Below are 18,070 nucleotides of genomic sequence, written 5' to 3'. Positions count from 1 at the left end.
GTCTTTTAATTTTTCTTTCTTGCATTAGTCGAGCTTAAATTTATTGTCTATGAAACGAGCTTTTCATTTCTATATTTGAAACAACAACCACTGAAAGCTGTTTAATTTTCTAATTACTTCCCCGTGCTCTGGGAGTTTATCATCTCTATTTTGGCTGCTAAAGCCGGTCATTTGAATAAATTCTTCTTTCTTGCGTTAGTCGAGCTTAAATGACCACGAGAATGTATGTTAGGAAGAGATTGTTTTTATGAATTGAAGAAAAGAAATTGCCAGCTATCAGACAATCGGGCCAGGTATCACAATCATTGACAGACGCGTTTCTGGGCTGATGACCCTCATCAGTACCTAGTGTATCATATCCGTCCGTTTAAAAATTAAAATATAATAACTTTTTTTCATAATCGATGATATTCATATATTTTTATTCATTAAGAATTTTCATAATATTTATGATTTACAAGTCATTGTTCAACTGTGTATAACAAAATATTGGTCTCTTTAGTAGCTATATATAAAAATAAACCGATCTGAACCATATACAACATAACATAAGTCACTGTTTCAAGTTTCAGTGATATCGGATTATAAATGCGCTTTTTATGGGGCCAAGACTTTAAATCGAGATATCGGTCTATATGGCAGTTATAGGCAAATCTTGATCGATCTCGACCAAATTGCAGAAATATGTGGAGGGTCTTAACTTAACTCTCTGTCCCAAATTTCGGCAACATCGGACAATAAATGCGCCTTTTATGGGCCCAAAACATTACATCGAGAGATCGGTCTATATGGCAGCTATATCCAAATCTGAACCGATCTGGGCCAAATTATAGAAGGATGATGTACCACAACTCACTGTCCCAAATTTCGGCGACATCGGATAATAAATACGCCTTGTATGGGCCTAAGACCCTTAATCGGCGGATCGGTCTATATGGCAGCTTTATCCAAATCTGTACCGATCCAGGTCAAAATAACGAAGAATGTAGAAGGGCCTAACGCAACTCTCTGTCCTAAATGTCAGTTAAATCGGATAATAAATGTGGCTTTTATTGGCCTAAGACCCTAAATCGGCGGATCGGTCTATATGGGGGCTATATCCAGATATAGTCCGATATAACCCATTTTCGAACTTAATCTGCTTATGGGCAAAAAAGAATCTGTGCAAAGTTTCGGCTCAATATCTCTATTTTTAAAGACTGTAGCGTGATTTCAACAGACAGACGGACGGACATGTCTAGATCGTCTTAGATTTTTATGCTGATCAAGAATATATGTACTTTATAGGGTCGGAAATGAATATTTCGATGTGTTGCAAACGGAATGACAAAATTAATATACCCCCATCCTTCGGTAGTGGGTATAAAAATGTGAAAAATTGTTTATTTTCAGTACTAAGCGGGTGTGCCAATTGGAAGCTATCCTCCTATGGTGAGATGTAACAATGACGTAGAGGGTGTTTTCTTGCACTGGCGAGAAAAAATTTACATTTTGCTGTGCCAAGCGGCAACAGTCTCTCTATTTTTGACATTGCTGCTTGAGCAAAAACAAGCAAAGCTATTTAAAATAATCAAAATTTGTTGAAAATTACCCATGATTTGCTTAAAAACAATTGTTTGGTAAACTTGCAAAAAGTACAATTAAATACTTTGGCATTGTTGAAAGACAAAAGTCTCTTTGAATTAATGATTTTATCGTACCAAGATTTTAATAACATATAAAATCCGAATGATATCTTTTCACAACTAGCAACAAGGAACTCTACTTTACAAACGTCAAAATTTGATTTGCTTCTGTCAAAAATCTTATTAGCCCCTGGGCTACTCAAAAAATTATTCACCACCTAAAAGTCATATTTTTACAAACTCTACAACTTTGCTATCAATCAGCACACAGCCTAAGTTCTTCATTGAGTGGAAATTTTACATTCACTTAACGCGTGGACAAAACGTTTTTTAACTTGGGCCAACGTGATAAAAAAAAAAGAATTTTCGTTGCATTTTCGTTCATTGTCCTTAAATAAATTGTTAGCAAAAATAGGTATTCTCTTTTGTGATAACACTACGCAAACAACACAATTTATTAAAATAATGCTGGTGGTGAAACATATGATAGGAGATTTGTCTTTTTATTGCAAAAACACTTTTTTGAGGATTTCTACAATGAGGGTAACAATGTTTTGTTAAAACTTTCCACAGAGAACGATCTTATATAACAAAACTTTACATAATATTTATGAACAAAATGTAATGAACCCCGATCATTACATTTATGAAGGAAAATTCTCTCTATGTATGGAAAAGTTTTTCTTTTAATTGTTGTCGTTTTTGAGTCAGTGAAGTAAAAACTGTAAAAAGTAAGTACTGTGATTAATAAAATGTTTTTTTGTGCAAAAAATCGTATTCCAACATGAAATAAACCTGAGAATACGCAATATTTCATCAGAGTTCCATAATCTAATAACGCATCTTAAAATTTTTAGAAGCATCCCAAGCTGACTATCGCCTGTACGAAGCGTTAATACTTGGTAAATAAATTGCAAATTGAAGCCGTCTATCAATGGATCAAGATTTATACAAAAGGCAGCTGAGTACAAATTTTTCACGCGAAGTTCCCAATTGACAAAAAGTGCACTCAATATTTTTGTCTGCTACTACCTTTAAATGAATTTATCTTGCGTAGTACCACCCTTTATTTGTATAAAAGTTTTGCGGAATTTTTTTTTTTTGATAATACGAAATGCACGCTACCTCGCTTATTAATTTATTTTGCAGACATATCCGAAATGTTGTAAGCAAATACAAGAGAAAAATATTCTAGAGCTAATGTAGTTAATGATTTTTATTTCTCGTCGTTAAAGTAAGCACCAAATAGTCGTTCGTCGTTGTGTTGACGATTATCTATTCGTTAGCGAAAACTACTGACTTTAATGAGGTCGAATGTCGTTAAAAGTGGGTACTGAATACCAAATTTATTAACTCTTCTGTTATTTGTTTCTAATTAAACGATTTTCGCTAAAACACTTTACAGAATTCCACTACTGATCTATTTCCACAAACTCATTCAATCGCAGTGTAAAATTATAAAATCGAAAAGTCGATGACTCCATATTATAACGATTATTCGATTTCGACTTTTCACACGAAAAGTCGAATAACCGATTAGTCGAAAATCGACTTTAGATCTCTAGGACATGCAAAACAAATAAAAAATTAAGAAAAAAAAATAATTCTTTTGCAGTGAAAAATCGTAAAGCCGAATAACCTTTTTACTCCTCAGAAAGATGGTATGTGTTGCGTGCTGTTTCAATTTACAGAATTATTAATAAGTGCAGCATAGTGCAACAAACAAAATTAGAAAGTTGTGACAAAAAATTTAGCTACAAATACTTGTAGTGTCAAAATGTGCAATGGAAAATAATAGATTTTTCCCCGAAATTACTTTTCCATCTCCAACATTTATGCAATAAAAACAGCAAATATTATGTAAAATAAGGAGTGATTTCTAAATTTAATTAGAGCGCCCTGAATATTTGGCTTTTTTCCTTTTGCAGAATAAATTGAAGACGACACAAAAGGATAAGGTGAAAAAGTTTATATCTCTAACGCAGACCGGAGAACAAACAGCTATTTATTGTTTGCAACAAAATGATTGGAAGTTGGACTTGGCCAGCGATAACTATTTCCAAAATCCCGAGTACTACTATCGAGAATTAAATGTTAAGAAAATTGATTCACTATTTTCTCGCTATCGGGATCCAAATGACACTCAAAAAATTAGTTCGGAAGGTGTAATACGTTTCCTAGACGATTTAGAATTGAGTCCAGATTCAAAATTGGTTCTAATAATAGCATGGAAATTCCATGCAGAAGTTCAGTGTGAATTTACCCGCGAGGAGTTTGTTAATGGGTAAGCATACATCAGCAAGCTGTCGATGATCAATTCATTGATTTTTCCATTTGACCATTTCAACAACAGTATGAGTGAGTTGGGTGTCGATAGTGTGGATAAACTAAAAGCCAAGTTACCAATGCTCGAGATGGAACTGAATGACTTGGGTAAATTTAAAGATTTTTATCAGTTCACTTTTAATTATGCTAAGGATCCCGGCCAAAAAGGCATTGATTTGGACATGGCCATTGCATATTGGACTATTGTGCTGAGTGGGCGTTTCAAGTTTCTAGAATTGTGGTGCAAGTTTTTAAAGGTAAGTAAAGAAAAAATTCCCGAGAATAGCCCTGTTTGGGTAAATCCATTAGCGTTTTTTTTTTGTTTTTATAAAAATATTTTAATTTGATGAGTAAAACTGCTAGCAAATAACCTATGACGCATCATTTTCTTAAATCGGCTACTTAACTCATATGAAAGAGGGCGGACTGATTCATCTTTAGCTTAATGAAAAATGTTGCATTTCACATTCCGCAACCTGTGGACGTGCCCGGTAGATCGCAGCTAAGCTTCTCTTGACAGCAATCAACACCACAAAGATCGGACTTCAATATACCAGCCTGTGTGGTGCTCACAGCTATCCCGGGCCGGGACTATTTAACATCCTTCCCGGGAGTTCAGCACGTAAAAAATATATAGGGATTACCTAACGGAATATTGTTGTGTTACTTATAACACATTTTAATAGTGCCTATACTACAAATGATTCAACAATATGAGGTCTTATTGTATGTCCTATGCCGTTCACACTAAATACAGACGAGATAGATAATGGGGGTGAAGATCGCTTTTATTTCTCAATTTCTATACAGAATATCACGATAGTCACCAACATTCTCACGGTTTTTTGACTCAAGCCATGTGAGGTGGAATAGTCGCACACATACTAGTGGTGTATTACGTTACTTCCATTTGTCTAATGGATTCTGTTAAATATCCAGATCTATAAACTCTGCGGCTAAGATGGGATGCGTCCAATGGGATCTGATAGTAAGTTGAGAATCCATTCTATTGAGCCGATACTACTCTGGTTTTCCGAGAGAGGTTAACTTCTTTAGATGCAATGGAAGGTGATCGATCTACAAGGACTGCGTTCTCTTGATAGCTGTTCAACGCTTCTGCAACCATGTCTGCGTGAATGCTATCATGACCCATCTGAAACGCCGCCTGATATAAAGGTTCTCTCGTGTAGCTTTGAAACTCGCTCTAGATCATTTAGATCCAACCTTATGGCTCTGGGCAGTGGATGCGTCCACAAGATAATGATTGGGATGGTCTCTGCAATACCAGTCCAGTAGATATCATGTACAAGGTAGATCTTGTGATCGATTTTTAGTGTCTGGGGTAGGGTTTAATTTCTGCCAATAAAACGTAATCGTAATCAAAGTTGAAAATATGGCGGTTAGGTAGGTCAACTTTAGATCCACTAGTTTTCCCCGAGAAGAAAAGAAAAATAATACAAATGCAGTTCCACCATAGGCAAAAATGAAAGGCGCCAAGCGGTCGAGGGAAATGCCCTCATCGGTGAGATTTTCCTACGGAAAGAGGTGTTTACCTTTAATCCAGTGCCTTGTCCCCGCAATTGAAGGCAGGTACACACAATTTGCTCATCGGTTTCCCGCGCGACTTCAAAGACCTGATATTGCAATTAGCAGTCAGATCTCCTTTTAGTCTTATTCTTAAAAAACTTGGAAATAGGGCCTTAGCCGCCCTGCTACATACAGCATTAGCATCTATTGTCTCAAGCAGCTAGCTGGGGAAGGTTCTACATTCAGCGGCAAGAAATAGCATTAAAGAGCGATACATTCCTGGCTAGGACGCTAGTAGTCTGATCCAGAAAACCCTGATAGACTTCCCCATGGTCTAAAGATGCTTTTTGCAACTTCTAACCAGTCTCTTATACGTCGGCAGAGCCTTCAGGACCGCCAAAACCTCTGTCTTAATAACACCACAACATAATGGCATCAGGCCACACCCATTGATGAATTCTGCGATAGGTTAAACATCTATTTTAACGAACTTGCCTCTTATTTCGCTCCAAGAAATTTGAAGATATCTGCCATCAAATCTTCACTACATACACGCATGAGGCGCGCAGGGATTGACGGACTGACAATTCCGACCAGAAAGTGTCCCAAAATACTTGGTGTCATTTTTGTCAGTTCTTACAAATTCTCTTCACATGCCACAACAATTTGCGATAAAGTCAAAAGTAGAAACAAGATCCTCAAGTCACTTGCTGGCAGCGCTTGGGGTGGTGACAAAGAAACCTTGTTGACCACGTACAAAGCTGATCTGGGGTAAGTTATGTTGCGCCGGTTTGGTGTCGTCAGCTTTGTGACACGCAGTGGAATAATATACAGATTTGTCAGAATGCCGTCCTTGGAGCTGCAACGGACTGTCTTCTCAGTTCTCACGTGAACCACCTCCATCAGGAGACAAAGATTCTACCAGTGCGAAGACCTAACTACATGCTGTCTAAGCAATATCTTTTGGGTTGCTATCGCAGAGACCATACAAATCATAATTTTGTGGATAGGTATTCACCGCCGAGAAGCCTTAAGTTAGATCTTGTTGTTGTAGCAGCCATTTGCCGATGAAGGACTCCATCGGGTCAATCCGGTACGTACAACCGGCGGGCATGGGATTGCGTAGATCTTCATGATCCAGATCGTGAGGTTCAGCGCTACAAAAGAGTAAGAGAGAGAGAACATCTTGATCAACGGCGTATCAAGCGGGTCTAGACAACATTCATGCCGACACGCTACTGCGGTGAATAGCTATCGGCTGAATGTGGTCCTTGGAGAAAGACCACCTCCCATTGCACCTGAAGAAATTGACCTGCCCCGGCAAACCAGAGTAGTTCTGGCTCAATTACGATCCGGCATATGCAGCCTCCACAATTCCTATGGCTGACCAGCCAGACCCACTCGTCTCAGACCCAGGGCCCTCTAGACGCAACCCATCTTAGTCGCAGAGTTCCTGGATCTAGACACTCAACAGAATCAAGCATAACACAACACACTGCTACAACAACAACTACATACGTTGAGGAGCCAAATGACTCCCTAATTCGGAGGAGTCTTGGCCACCCTGCCATTACACCATTAGCCATCGCTCCATTTGTGCGGTTATCGTAAAAGCGTATATCGTTTTAAGCATATCACTGGGGGAAGGTTCCACATTCAGTGGCATGATGAACGATACTCTTTGGCTGGACTGGAAGCCATCTGATCCAGAAAACCCTGATAGCCTTCCGCATGGTACAAAATACAAATTTGCCCAAGAACATTCCATTAAGAAACAGGCCAAAATTTTCACATATCAATGAGTGCAGTCCGATTCAAATTTAAGCTCAATGATAAGGGACCTCCTTTTTTTACCAAAATTTTAAAAATTTTTCTGATGTTCTCGCCAGGATTCGAACCCAGGGGTTCAGCATCATAGGCGGGCATTCTTACCTCTGCGCTATGGTGGTGATTTTTGTACCTCCTAACCAGTCTCAACCTTGCTTGGCCCGACACCTCTAGCGGCAGTTGACCGTCGATGTACATCGACAATAGTACCCAAAGCCTTTCGAACCGCCAAAATCCTCGTCTGAGCGATTCTATAAAAGACCAGAAGCATATGTTTGTCGTCTATATCCTTCTGTTATGGGAAAGACGGGATACCACCTCCGGAAAAAATACGTTCCGTCAACAAAAACGACCCCGCAAGTACATAGGCAGAACAGAAGTGTGCACTAAGTTCTAATAACCCCAGATTCCCAATCAGTTAAAGGACAATTAAATTCCGCAAAACCAACATAGAGGTGCAAAGGCACTGGATCGAGTATGACATTCAGTGCTTACCTTGTCCGCTCCTCTTTCCTTTACAGCTTCAAGAGTCTGGTGCCTAACCTAGATTATTTACAGAAGGCTAAAAGCTGGGACCAAGGCGTATTTAATAAGGTGGCCGCATCGGCGAATTGCTACAACAAAGCATCTTATTTGGGAACATGATATGTCAAAATTTGTAAACAGGGCGAAGAAAATTCGATTCGCCCTAACATATAAAATTTTCGGCAAATTTGCTTCGACCAATTAGAGCAAGAAGAAAGAAGTTCATTAATTTTTGTGTGTCAAGCAAGAAAACACATATTTAAAAATGTTCAAAATTCCAATTAGCTCCAGAGGCTTTAGCCACAAAACTGGCTGGAACATTAAAGTCCAATCTGTATGGCGTTCTTTGCTGTCACGAGAAGCATAGCTGCGAGCTATCGGGCGCGTCTACAGGTTGCGGATAGTGGAATGCTCCATATAGAGTTACTGCAACGGCCGTCGCAGAAAATCAGCGGTATCAAGCGGAGAGGCTTTAGTGAGAGGCCGGGCGGTACCGACTCTTGCACAAGGCGAGTTATTGGCGCCTTTAAATAACCAATTACCACCCTGTTCTGGCGGCGATCGGTCCTTTGGACCGGAACGAGCTTGCTCGCCTGGAGGAGCCTGACGAGGATCAACACCTCCACATGAAAATGTGGCTACAACAACAACAACTCACAAAACCTCCAAGATGGCAGGTTTAAATAGTTTTCATAAGGTTATTATAGCCGTAGATAGCTACCAAGTGAAAGCTAACCAATGGCTCAAAAGGAAGATTGTGATTAGAGCTCAATCACCGCAATGAGGGGTAGTGTACCTCTTTTTGGCTCTTGGATATCTGTCAGATTTTCAGGTTATTTGAAAAGGGCAGTTAAAGTTTGTTGGCTACGACGATGACGTTGTCATCGTGGTGTGTGGGCGTTCAGAGTGCATATAGTAGGCTGCCAAAATACTAGGTAACTTGGTATGTTTAGGGGACCTCCCTTAGATGTGATGGAGCTGCCGCTCTCAGTACTGAATATCCTGAAAAGCCATTGCAATGACAGGACTTTGACCTTGCGCTGGTCACATGGCGGACTTACGCTCGATTTGTGGGGATGAGGAGGGGTCAATAGGTGCTCGACTGCCTTGAAAATGCGAGAGTAGGTGCAGGATTATGGCTGCACAAATTTCATTTTCCTGTCTAAATTATCTTCATGCAAAAGACCTTTCGCCATTCTTGGCTACTATAGCTTTTAATTCAATGTCTGGCATTGTATTGATGTAAATTTTATCAGTATTCTTCTGCCCCTTTTGAATCTTTCGGGGCCGACACAATAGACCTTTTGTTGTTGTAGCAGTGTGTGGTACACTGAGGCGGCAGCCCTTGCCGATGAAGGACTTCATCGGGTCAATCCGGTACGTACAACCGGCTGCCTTGGGATTGATACAAGACACCTAAGTTCCCTGAGTGAAACTTATAGTGAATGAGGTTGCTAGACGTGTGCCATTATGTACCCTTAGTTTAAAAACCATAACAGCAACAAACACAATTTATAAATTATTTATTTTGAAGTTTATATTTTTGTACGGCGTGTTCAAAAATTAGTTGGCATATCAAATTCTCTCAGCTGAGTTGATGCGGCCACCTGATAAATACGCCTTGGCTGGGACTACATTTTCGTTATTTTATGACATTAAAAAATATTTTTAATTTTTTAGTTTAGCAGCATATTTTTTATTATGTTTTTTTTTTTTACTTTTAGGAAAAACATAAACGTTCGATACCAAAGGATACATGGAATCTATTACTTGATTTTGCCACACATATTGATGACAATATGAGCAACTATGACTCTGAGGGAGCGTGGCCTGTGCTAATTGATGATTTTGTCGAATGGTGCCAAGAAAATGGACAGCTCTTACATTACCTGCAGCAAACAAATCAATCTCTGACGTCCGTACCACCTCAACAGCAGCAACAATCGAGTCAGCAAAAGAACATATCCAATAGCTTTCACACATCCGCGCACAGTATGAACTATGGCTAACGTTTGTTGGTCACCGAAACATAAATAAATGGCCGAAGGAAACCTAAATAATAAACAGAACTCATATTTTAAATTATTTTTACTAACAAAGGAAATAATGTAATTTTTTGCTTTTATTCAGATTTGAGAAAGAGAGAGAGTAACAAACAACAACAAAAGAAAAGAAAAATAAACAAAACAAAGCAGGAAGAAAAAGTAATAAGATGTGAAACCAACTCCCCCCATATAAGAAATAACATCAACATCAAATACTACGTCTAATGAATTGTAATAATGTAACGTAACATAATGAAATTAAAATAATTAAAATATGTATTTAGTAAACCGCAACGTGTCATTGGATGCGTTTAAAAAAAAATTATAATTAATACACGGCAAAGAATTGAAATATGTAATGAGAAAATATTCTACTTTCTCTATCTTTTTTCTCACCTATCTATCTATACTTCCACTCTACTTCCTTGGCATTGAGGAAGATTTCTTGTTTGTATTTTTTACCATTAGCCCACTTTTCTTTTTTTTACAACCTCTACTAATTTTTCTACAATATTTTTTAAAGATCTTTTCGCTAAACTATCTACACCACCACCACCAACTATTGTTTTAAGTGCTTTAGATTTAATAATACAAAGAAAAAACTAATTTTTGCTTTCCTGTATGTATAAATAAATCATGAATAGTTTTTAAACAATAAATAATGCTAATTCATTATCAAGTGAAAATCTTAGTGAATTTATTTTTAATTGGCCATTACAAAAACATAACTCCAAAATAACGCAATTGATATATACACATTCATTTATTTCATACAATGTAATACAAAGTCTAAAAACAAATTTAGACCTAATATCGTATTACAATAAAAATTATACTACTAATAAAAAATTAAGTTACAATTTTAAATTAACTTAAGACTCAGAAGAAAAAAAAACAAAAAAAACCGCTCCCAGCCATAGAAAAAAAGTGATGGAGAAATTAAAAGCCCCTATCGAATGATATCAAAATATACACGAAATCTATAACCGTAGCATCGAATGAACGGTTCAATAGCAAAAAAGTTTAGTTAATCACACTAACTACACTTTAAAAAAGGAACTGTATTTATAAAGTAACAAGACCATATTGATGTTTGGCATATTCTTAATATCGCTTCGCAAAAACATGATGACGTAGAGAAAATGATCTTAAATTCAAAGGCAATTGATTCCAAATTCTGGCTACACGGGCCACAAATGAGCGATCATAAACGGTAATGGTATAACTCTTGGAAATGAAGAATCTATATGACATGAAAAATCTATCCTACTATCAAGTATTACTCCCCGACATGTCAGTTTCTCAACCTACTCAATCTACTCTGGAGCCGTCAAGCTGAATGCCAAAAACTACATTAGTACGACTAACGGATAGCAGACGTTCGGTAATCGTTAGCATGTATTTTCATAAAACAGCTGACACGATTTCTTACATTTAGGATACATTTACGAGAGCATAACCAGGCCTTAAGGCGTAAATTTAGAACAAATGTATCGTAAGTGTAAAGAGCCAATTATCATTATTACAAAACTTAGCATTTGACATTTCAAACATAACAAATTTTTTAACAAAAATTGGTCTGGCGTCAGAGAACCTCAGACATAACTCAAGGGCAGGACAGAGAAGACGGCCCCCCACGCTGTGATGCGAGAAGATGTGACGACTTGTCAATTGAAGGAGTACGCGATGGCGGCTTTCTCGAATATTGAGAGGGCACATAATAACAATGGGTCGAAAGTCACCGCCCTGAGCCGCACGATGGCAGGTTCCCTTCTGGACACTATGGATGCGGTGGGCAGACTGAGGAGGGTTTCAGAAGACGGGCTGGATTGGGGCTATACTACGACACACAGAACATTTCAGGGAGAGCTGTGTCATAACGATAGACGCAAAAGAAATTCTGGGAAGCTATTAACAGTTTTCGAAATCAGTAGTTGCTGATGTTGTATCCACAATTGTATGTCGAGGTAGCGATTCTCGTCACGCTCGTTCCGTTCCATAGGACCAATCGCCGCGGTACCGTTATGGCCATTGGTTATTAAAAGACGCCAATAAATCGTCTTGGCCCATCGAGTACCACAGGCACTCCGTATTTATGCAAGAGCCGTTGCTGCCCGGCCTCTCACTAAAACTGTCCCTTCGATACTACTCAGTATACGAAGCATTCCACCATCCGTATCCTGTGGACACGCCCGATAGCTCTCAGCTGAGCTTTTCGTAATGACGATGAACACCGAACAAATTAGAGTTCAGAGTTTCAACTGATGTGGTGCTTATAATCCTCCCGTGCCGGGTCGAAATCATTTTGTGTATATGACGGAACTCAAGGCCAAGGGCCTTAGTGGCACTTTGGCGGAGTGTGTGGAATACCTGAATAGACAAGACATATTGCTAACATGTAAAGGGTGATTTTTTTGAGGTTAGGATTTTCATGCATTAGTATTTGACAGATCACGTAGGATTTCAGACATGGTGTCAAAGAGAAAGATGCTCAGTATGCTTTGACATTTCATCATGAATAGACTTACTAACGAGCAACGCTTGCAAATCATTGAATTTTATTACCAAAATCAGTGTTCGGTTCGAAATGTGTTCATTCACCGTAACGTTGCGTCCAACAGCATCTTTGAAAAAATACGGTCCAATGATTCCACCAGCGTACAAACCACACCAAACAGTGCATTTTTCGGGATGCATGGGCAGTTCTTGAACGGCTTCTGGTTGCTCTTCACTCCAAATGCGGCAATTTTGCTTATTTACATAGCCATTCAACCAGAAATGAGCCTCATCGCTGAACAAAATTTGTCAAAATTTGAACACATTTCGAACCGAACACTGATTTTGGTAATAAAATTCAATGATTTGCAAGCGTTGCTCGTTAGTAAGTCTATTCATGATGAAATGTCAAAGCATACTGAGCATCTTTCTCTTTGACACCATGTCTGAAATCCCACGTGATCTGTCAAATACTAATGCATGAAAATCCTAACCTCAAAAAAATCACCCTTTATAAGAGGATACGACAGCGTCGTTTTGGTGCTTACCACCTACTCTCTTCTTGAAATTTCTTGTTATAACATATATATGTGTCATTTTTCATTTACTTTTCACAACAGGCCAGACTGGCCACTTTTTCATGTTGGGCTACCCATGCAACCTTAATTATTAACAATTAATTGTAATAAATTCCACAGAGGAATCATAGAATAGGAAAATAACAGTTTTCTAAACATAAATTTTTGGTTTTGAAATTTCTTCAAACTTCAAATTTTATCAGCTGACATGAAAACGGAACGTAAAATGTTGTTTTTACTGAATTCTATTTTCCGGTTACGGTCGCCAGATTTTCAGTACTCGTTTGCATGTGTTTTCATAAAGCATAACAGAACAGCTGACACGTTTTCCTACATTTACGGTATGTTTACGAGAGCATAACCAGGCCTTTAAATGAACCAAATAACATAGGCCAAAGCGTATTTAATAAAGTGGGCGCATCAGTACAGCTGATAGAACTGCAGATGTCAAAACAATTTTGAATTCGCCGCTCAACATTAAACATCAATTTAATTTTTGTGCAACATCGCTAGGTGACCAGAGAAGGAATTGCTGCCGAAGGAAATACAAATCTTTTAAATTAAGACTTTTTCACTAAGCCGAACTTTGCTCAATGAAACCAAGGTATATTAATTTACAGCCCGTAGCAGTTGCCAAACAACAAAATATTGAGTGCACAATCAGTCAAAATCAGTAATTAGTGCAACTCTGATTTGAGTATGTTACTAGTTCGCGCCATTTTTCGTTGTTTGTGTGTGTCAAGTCACCAAAACTCGTTGACAGATAGTGCACTGGTCTGATTTGTACAACAACCACAAATCATATGGTGCAATTGGCCATCTTGCCATCAAGCTGATCGACGTTTTGTCAACACCCACAAAGAATTTTGTGTGCTTCCGTGTAACGTGTGCATACATGAGCAGAGAATATTTGAGAAAGAAGATGATAACAAATAGAATACAAACACAAATTTGACATCTTGATACTGTCAAACCTGACCGGCTGTTCGCGTCAGACCACCTCTTAAATCCGCCTTGCAAAGAAACTAGAAACAGTAGGACATTCCCTCATTACTTATGGCAAAATTTTAATAAAATTGTTATTTAATCATTGTTGTTTCTTCGTAATGTTTCAAAAAAGTAAACGCAGTATTCAAAACAAAATTATTATTCCGTAACTAACAATTGATCCTCGCTAACGTAAGATTGATATCATTTTCCACATCAAAACGAGAAGCATTGCTGAAAAATAGTTGCGTATCGTCAGCATATAAAAAGGGATAGCAAACGGAGTTTGCAATATAGCTCCACAAATTATTTAAATACAATATGAATAGAAGAGACCCATCTCTGAGCCATGGGGCACCCCACTCGTAATATCACGCGTGTGCGATGTCATGCCATTAAATGAAATGTACTGGGACCTACAAGTCAGGTAAGAATAAATCAATCTACAAGCTGAGGATGTAAACCCAAATGCATGCTTCAATCTATAAATAAGTTTAGCGTAATCATCCTTCTCGAATGCCTTAGGCAAATCCAGTGCCACTAAAACAATAGTCTCCAGCATCAACTGCTTGTCTAATAGCATCAGTTAAGTGAAGTAGAAGAGGGGTAATACCAAGATATTTAATTTTTCGTTGTTTGTGTGTGGCATGGTTCTTAACTGTAATACACACACAATTAAAACTCGTTGACAGATAGTGCACTTTGCGAGAAAAAATTGTACTCAGCTGTTTATGCTACATTACCTGGTAATTATATCATGGGTAATACCAAGATATATTCATTACCAGGTGGTGGCAGTAACCCAACAACAAAATATTGAGTGCACTATCTGCCAAAATCAGTGATCAGCGCAACTCTGATTTTCTGTATGTTACTAGTTCGCGTCATTTTTCGTAGTTTGTGTGTTATCGTTCTTAACTATAATACACACACAACCAAAACTCGTTGACAGTTAGTGCACTTCCCTAGAAAAATTGTACTCAGCAGTATACTGTACACTACCTGGTAATTATGTCATGGGTAATACTGTGACTACGCCTAACACCAATCTGGAAACTACTTGTTTCGAGTGGTACAATTGCGTTGTTCTAGTGGTACGATTGCGACATGTTCAGTTTTTCCGAAAAAAATAGGCGAAGCACTTTCAAGCAAAGGGAAGGGCTTATTGTAGCAGTTTGTTGTTTTCTATCTTTCGTCTGCTTAATTCTGTTGAGTGTCCAGATCCAGGAACTCTGCGACTAAGATGGGGTGCGTACAGAGGGATCTGTTAAACAGGTGACATGTGTCGTGTAGTTCCTGGTTACAATCAGGACATTCATCTTGAACGTCGGCATCAATCCTTGCTTTGTAGGAGTTGAGGCGGCTGCATCTGCCGGAACGTAATTGATCCAGAACTACTCCGGTTTACCGGGGGAGGTCAATTTCTTCAGGTCCAATGGGAGGCGGTCGTTCTCCAAGGACTATATTCACCCGGTTGCTATTTATGGTCTTGACCCGCTTGATATAGAGGTTCTCTCTTGTAGCGCCGAACCTCACGCTTTAGGTCATGTAGATCCCCATGCCCATAAGCGTTAAGGTGCTTATGGGCGGAGGATATCTATCCACAAGGTGATGATATGGATGGTATCTGAGATAACAGCCAAAAAGTATTGCTTAGACAGCATGACTTCGCACTGGTAGGCTTCGGCGTCCTCGCCTTCGGACTGTGTGACCCCTCCCACCTTTCCCGTGCGGCAATATACGCGACAGGATCACCCCGTCGTTCTTATATTCTGTATATACTGCCGGTTGGTAGTTGTGTCTCAATTAATAGCTTAGTTCACAGGCCCGAAATTAGTGGTACTGTTTGGCCCGGTTCTAGGGGACTTAAATGCGCAATATACTCTTCCCTAAGTAACGACCAACGGGACATAGCTTTGGAAGAGCAGATTGAAGGGTCCACGTTTTGCACGGTGAATGAGGATTCCCCCACGAGAATTACGAGGAGTACTAACCCCAGAATCGGCGAGTTGAATCTGGAAATAAACAGGGTAATCAACGAATATAAACGGAATTTGTGGCTCGAACAATTGGAGCAATGTAACTTAGGCACCGATTTGGGCAAGCTGTGGTCTACTGTAAATTCACTCTCGAACCCTGGTAGAAGGGATGACAGGACCTCAGTCACTTTAGGCGACGTAACCGTGGGTGATCCGTAGAGATGCGCTAGGTTGTTCAATCTTCAATTTTTTGTGCAACCCGAGAGTGACAGGACAAGGAGGAGAGCCATTAGTCGTCGCCGAGCCGATGGATGAAATTACTAAATATAGTAAAGGCCGGTACTATATTCGGTTTTCGCGTTAAAACTCCATATAAACGGAAAAATTTGCCGAAATGTGTTTCGTTTCGTCATAACTTGCTTTTTAATCTAGGGAAAATTTACATTTCAGGACGCCCATTGAAAGCACAGCCACAGTCGCTGTGCAACAAGTCATTTTCTTATGCAAAATAAACACGATCGTCAAACTTCTAATTGTAACAGAGTGTTTGTTAGCGTTAGTGATGTTGCTCACATGTACTCTGGTTGGAAGAAATAAAGTGTTTGTGGATGCATAAATTGGAAAGTATTTTTTTAACGTAAGTAAATAAACTCGAAAGAGAAATAATTATTTCTTTCACAACATGCAGTTCAATCAATCTGTACGAAATAATAAGGTATGTGAAAGAAGGTCTTGCGCTTTTGGTCTTGCAATTACAACAATATTTGGATAAATGTGGAAGATGCTGACAACGGCTTTTGGAAAGTTGTGCTTATTTAACTTATAACAGTGAAAGTACTACAAAATCTAATTATTTTTAAAAATAAATGACATTGTTCTCAATACAACCAAAGAAACGTGCGCTCGTGTGTGTACGTGTACAGGTAAAATGAAAGAAAGAGAATAAAAAACAAAAAGAACGTGCAAAAAACATGGGTTGTTTTTTGCACAGCCCGTCTGTTTTCAGCTGTGCGTAGAGTTGAAACAGGAAGTTCCCCAAGGCGGGGTGATATCTCCGGCACTGTTTAACCTCTACCTATCCTCCATTCCATCCCCTCCAGACGGCAAAGAGATCGTATCATGCGCGGACGATTATACGATCATGGCGATTGGTTGACCTGCGAAAGGTTGAACATCTACCTCAACGAACTTGGGTTATATTCCGCTGCAAGAAATCTGAAGATATCTGCCACCAAATCTTCAGCCACATGGTTCGCTTCAAATACGCATGAGGTGAATATCAAGCTGAAAGTGATGATCGATGGAGAAAGATTCCAACCATCAAGTGTCCCAAAATATTTGGTGTCACATTTGACAGCTCCAACACATTCTCCTCACATTCCACAGCAATTTGCGACAAAGTCAAAAGCAGAAACAAAGTCCTCGAGTTACTTGCCGCAGAACTTGGGGTGCAGACAAAGAAACCTTCTTGACTACACACAAAGCATTATGCAGCGCCAGTGTAGTCTCGCCAACTATGTGACACACAGTGGAATAATATCCAGATTTGCCAGAATGCCGCCCTTCGAATTGCAACGGGTTGTCTCCTCAGCTGTAGACCACCTCCATCACGAGACAAAGATCCTATCAGTGCGAAGACATAACTACATGCTATTTAAGAAATACCTTTTGAGCTGTTATCGTAGAGACCATCGAAATCATTATCTTGTGGATAGGTGTCTATCACCCAGAAGCCATAAAGTAGATCTACATGAGCTGGAGCGTGTGGTTCAGCGCTACAAAAGAGAATCTATAGATCAAACGGCATATCATGCGGGTCTAGACAACATTCATGCAGAGACGGTAGCAGATGCGGTGAATAGCTACCGGGAGATTGTGGGCCTTGGACAACGACCGCCTCCCATTGCACCTTAAGAAATTGACCACTCCCGAAAAACCAGAGTAGTTCTGGTTCAATTACGTTGCGGCAGATGCAGCCGATTCAATTCCTACAGAGCAAGGATTGATGCTGACGTTCAAGGTGTATGTCCCGCTTGTGGCCAGGGACCAAGTTGTATGTCCCGCTTGTGACCAGGGACCTGTTTAACTCCCAGCCAGACTCACTCGACTCAGGCTCAGATCCCTATGGACGCACCCCATCTTAAGCAGTGTATTGT

General features: G+C 39.2%; 1 protein-coding gene and 1 long non-coding RNA gene across 3 annotated transcripts in view; both read left to right on the top strand.

Annotated features, from left to right (window-relative positions):
* Positions 1-10,560, top strand: part of LOC106092882 (DCN1-like protein) — a 34,454-nt gene extending 23,894 nt beyond the window's left edge. The window contains exons 1-4 of one of the 2 annotated variants that reach the window (XM_013259829.2): positions 3,153-3,286; positions 3,554-3,909; positions 3,979-4,207; positions 9,554-10,560. In XM_013259829.2, coding sequence (XP_013115283.1) covers positions 3,284-3,286; positions 3,554-3,909; positions 3,979-4,207; positions 9,554-9,838 — 873 coding nt within the window. In that variant the 5' untranslated portion in view covers positions 3,153-3,283 and the 3' untranslated portion in view covers positions 9,839-10,560. Of the gene's footprint in view, positions 1-3,152; positions 3,287-3,553; positions 3,910-3,978; positions 4,208-9,553 lie in introns of those variants that run through there. The other variant, XM_013259827.2, reaches the window with a different exon arrangement.
* On the top strand, positions 1,678-2,830 carry LOC131994368 (uncharacterized). Its single transcript, XR_009396666.1, has 2 exons — positions 1,678-2,356; positions 2,483-2,830. It is a non-coding gene; the product is annotated as an uncharacterized LOC131994368 (long non-coding RNA).
* Positions 10,561-18,070: the final 7,510 nt, after the last annotated feature.

This window comes from Stomoxys calcitrans, chromosome 1 (genome assembly GCF_963082655.1).
Source record: "Stomoxys calcitrans chromosome 1, idStoCalc2.1, whole genome shotgun sequence".
Taxonomy (NCBI): Eukaryota; Metazoa; Arthropoda; class Insecta; order Diptera; family Muscidae; genus Stomoxys; species Stomoxys calcitrans.
The sequence above is the reverse complement of the archived record's forward strand: the minus strand, read 5'-3'. Positions and strand labels throughout refer to the sequence as shown.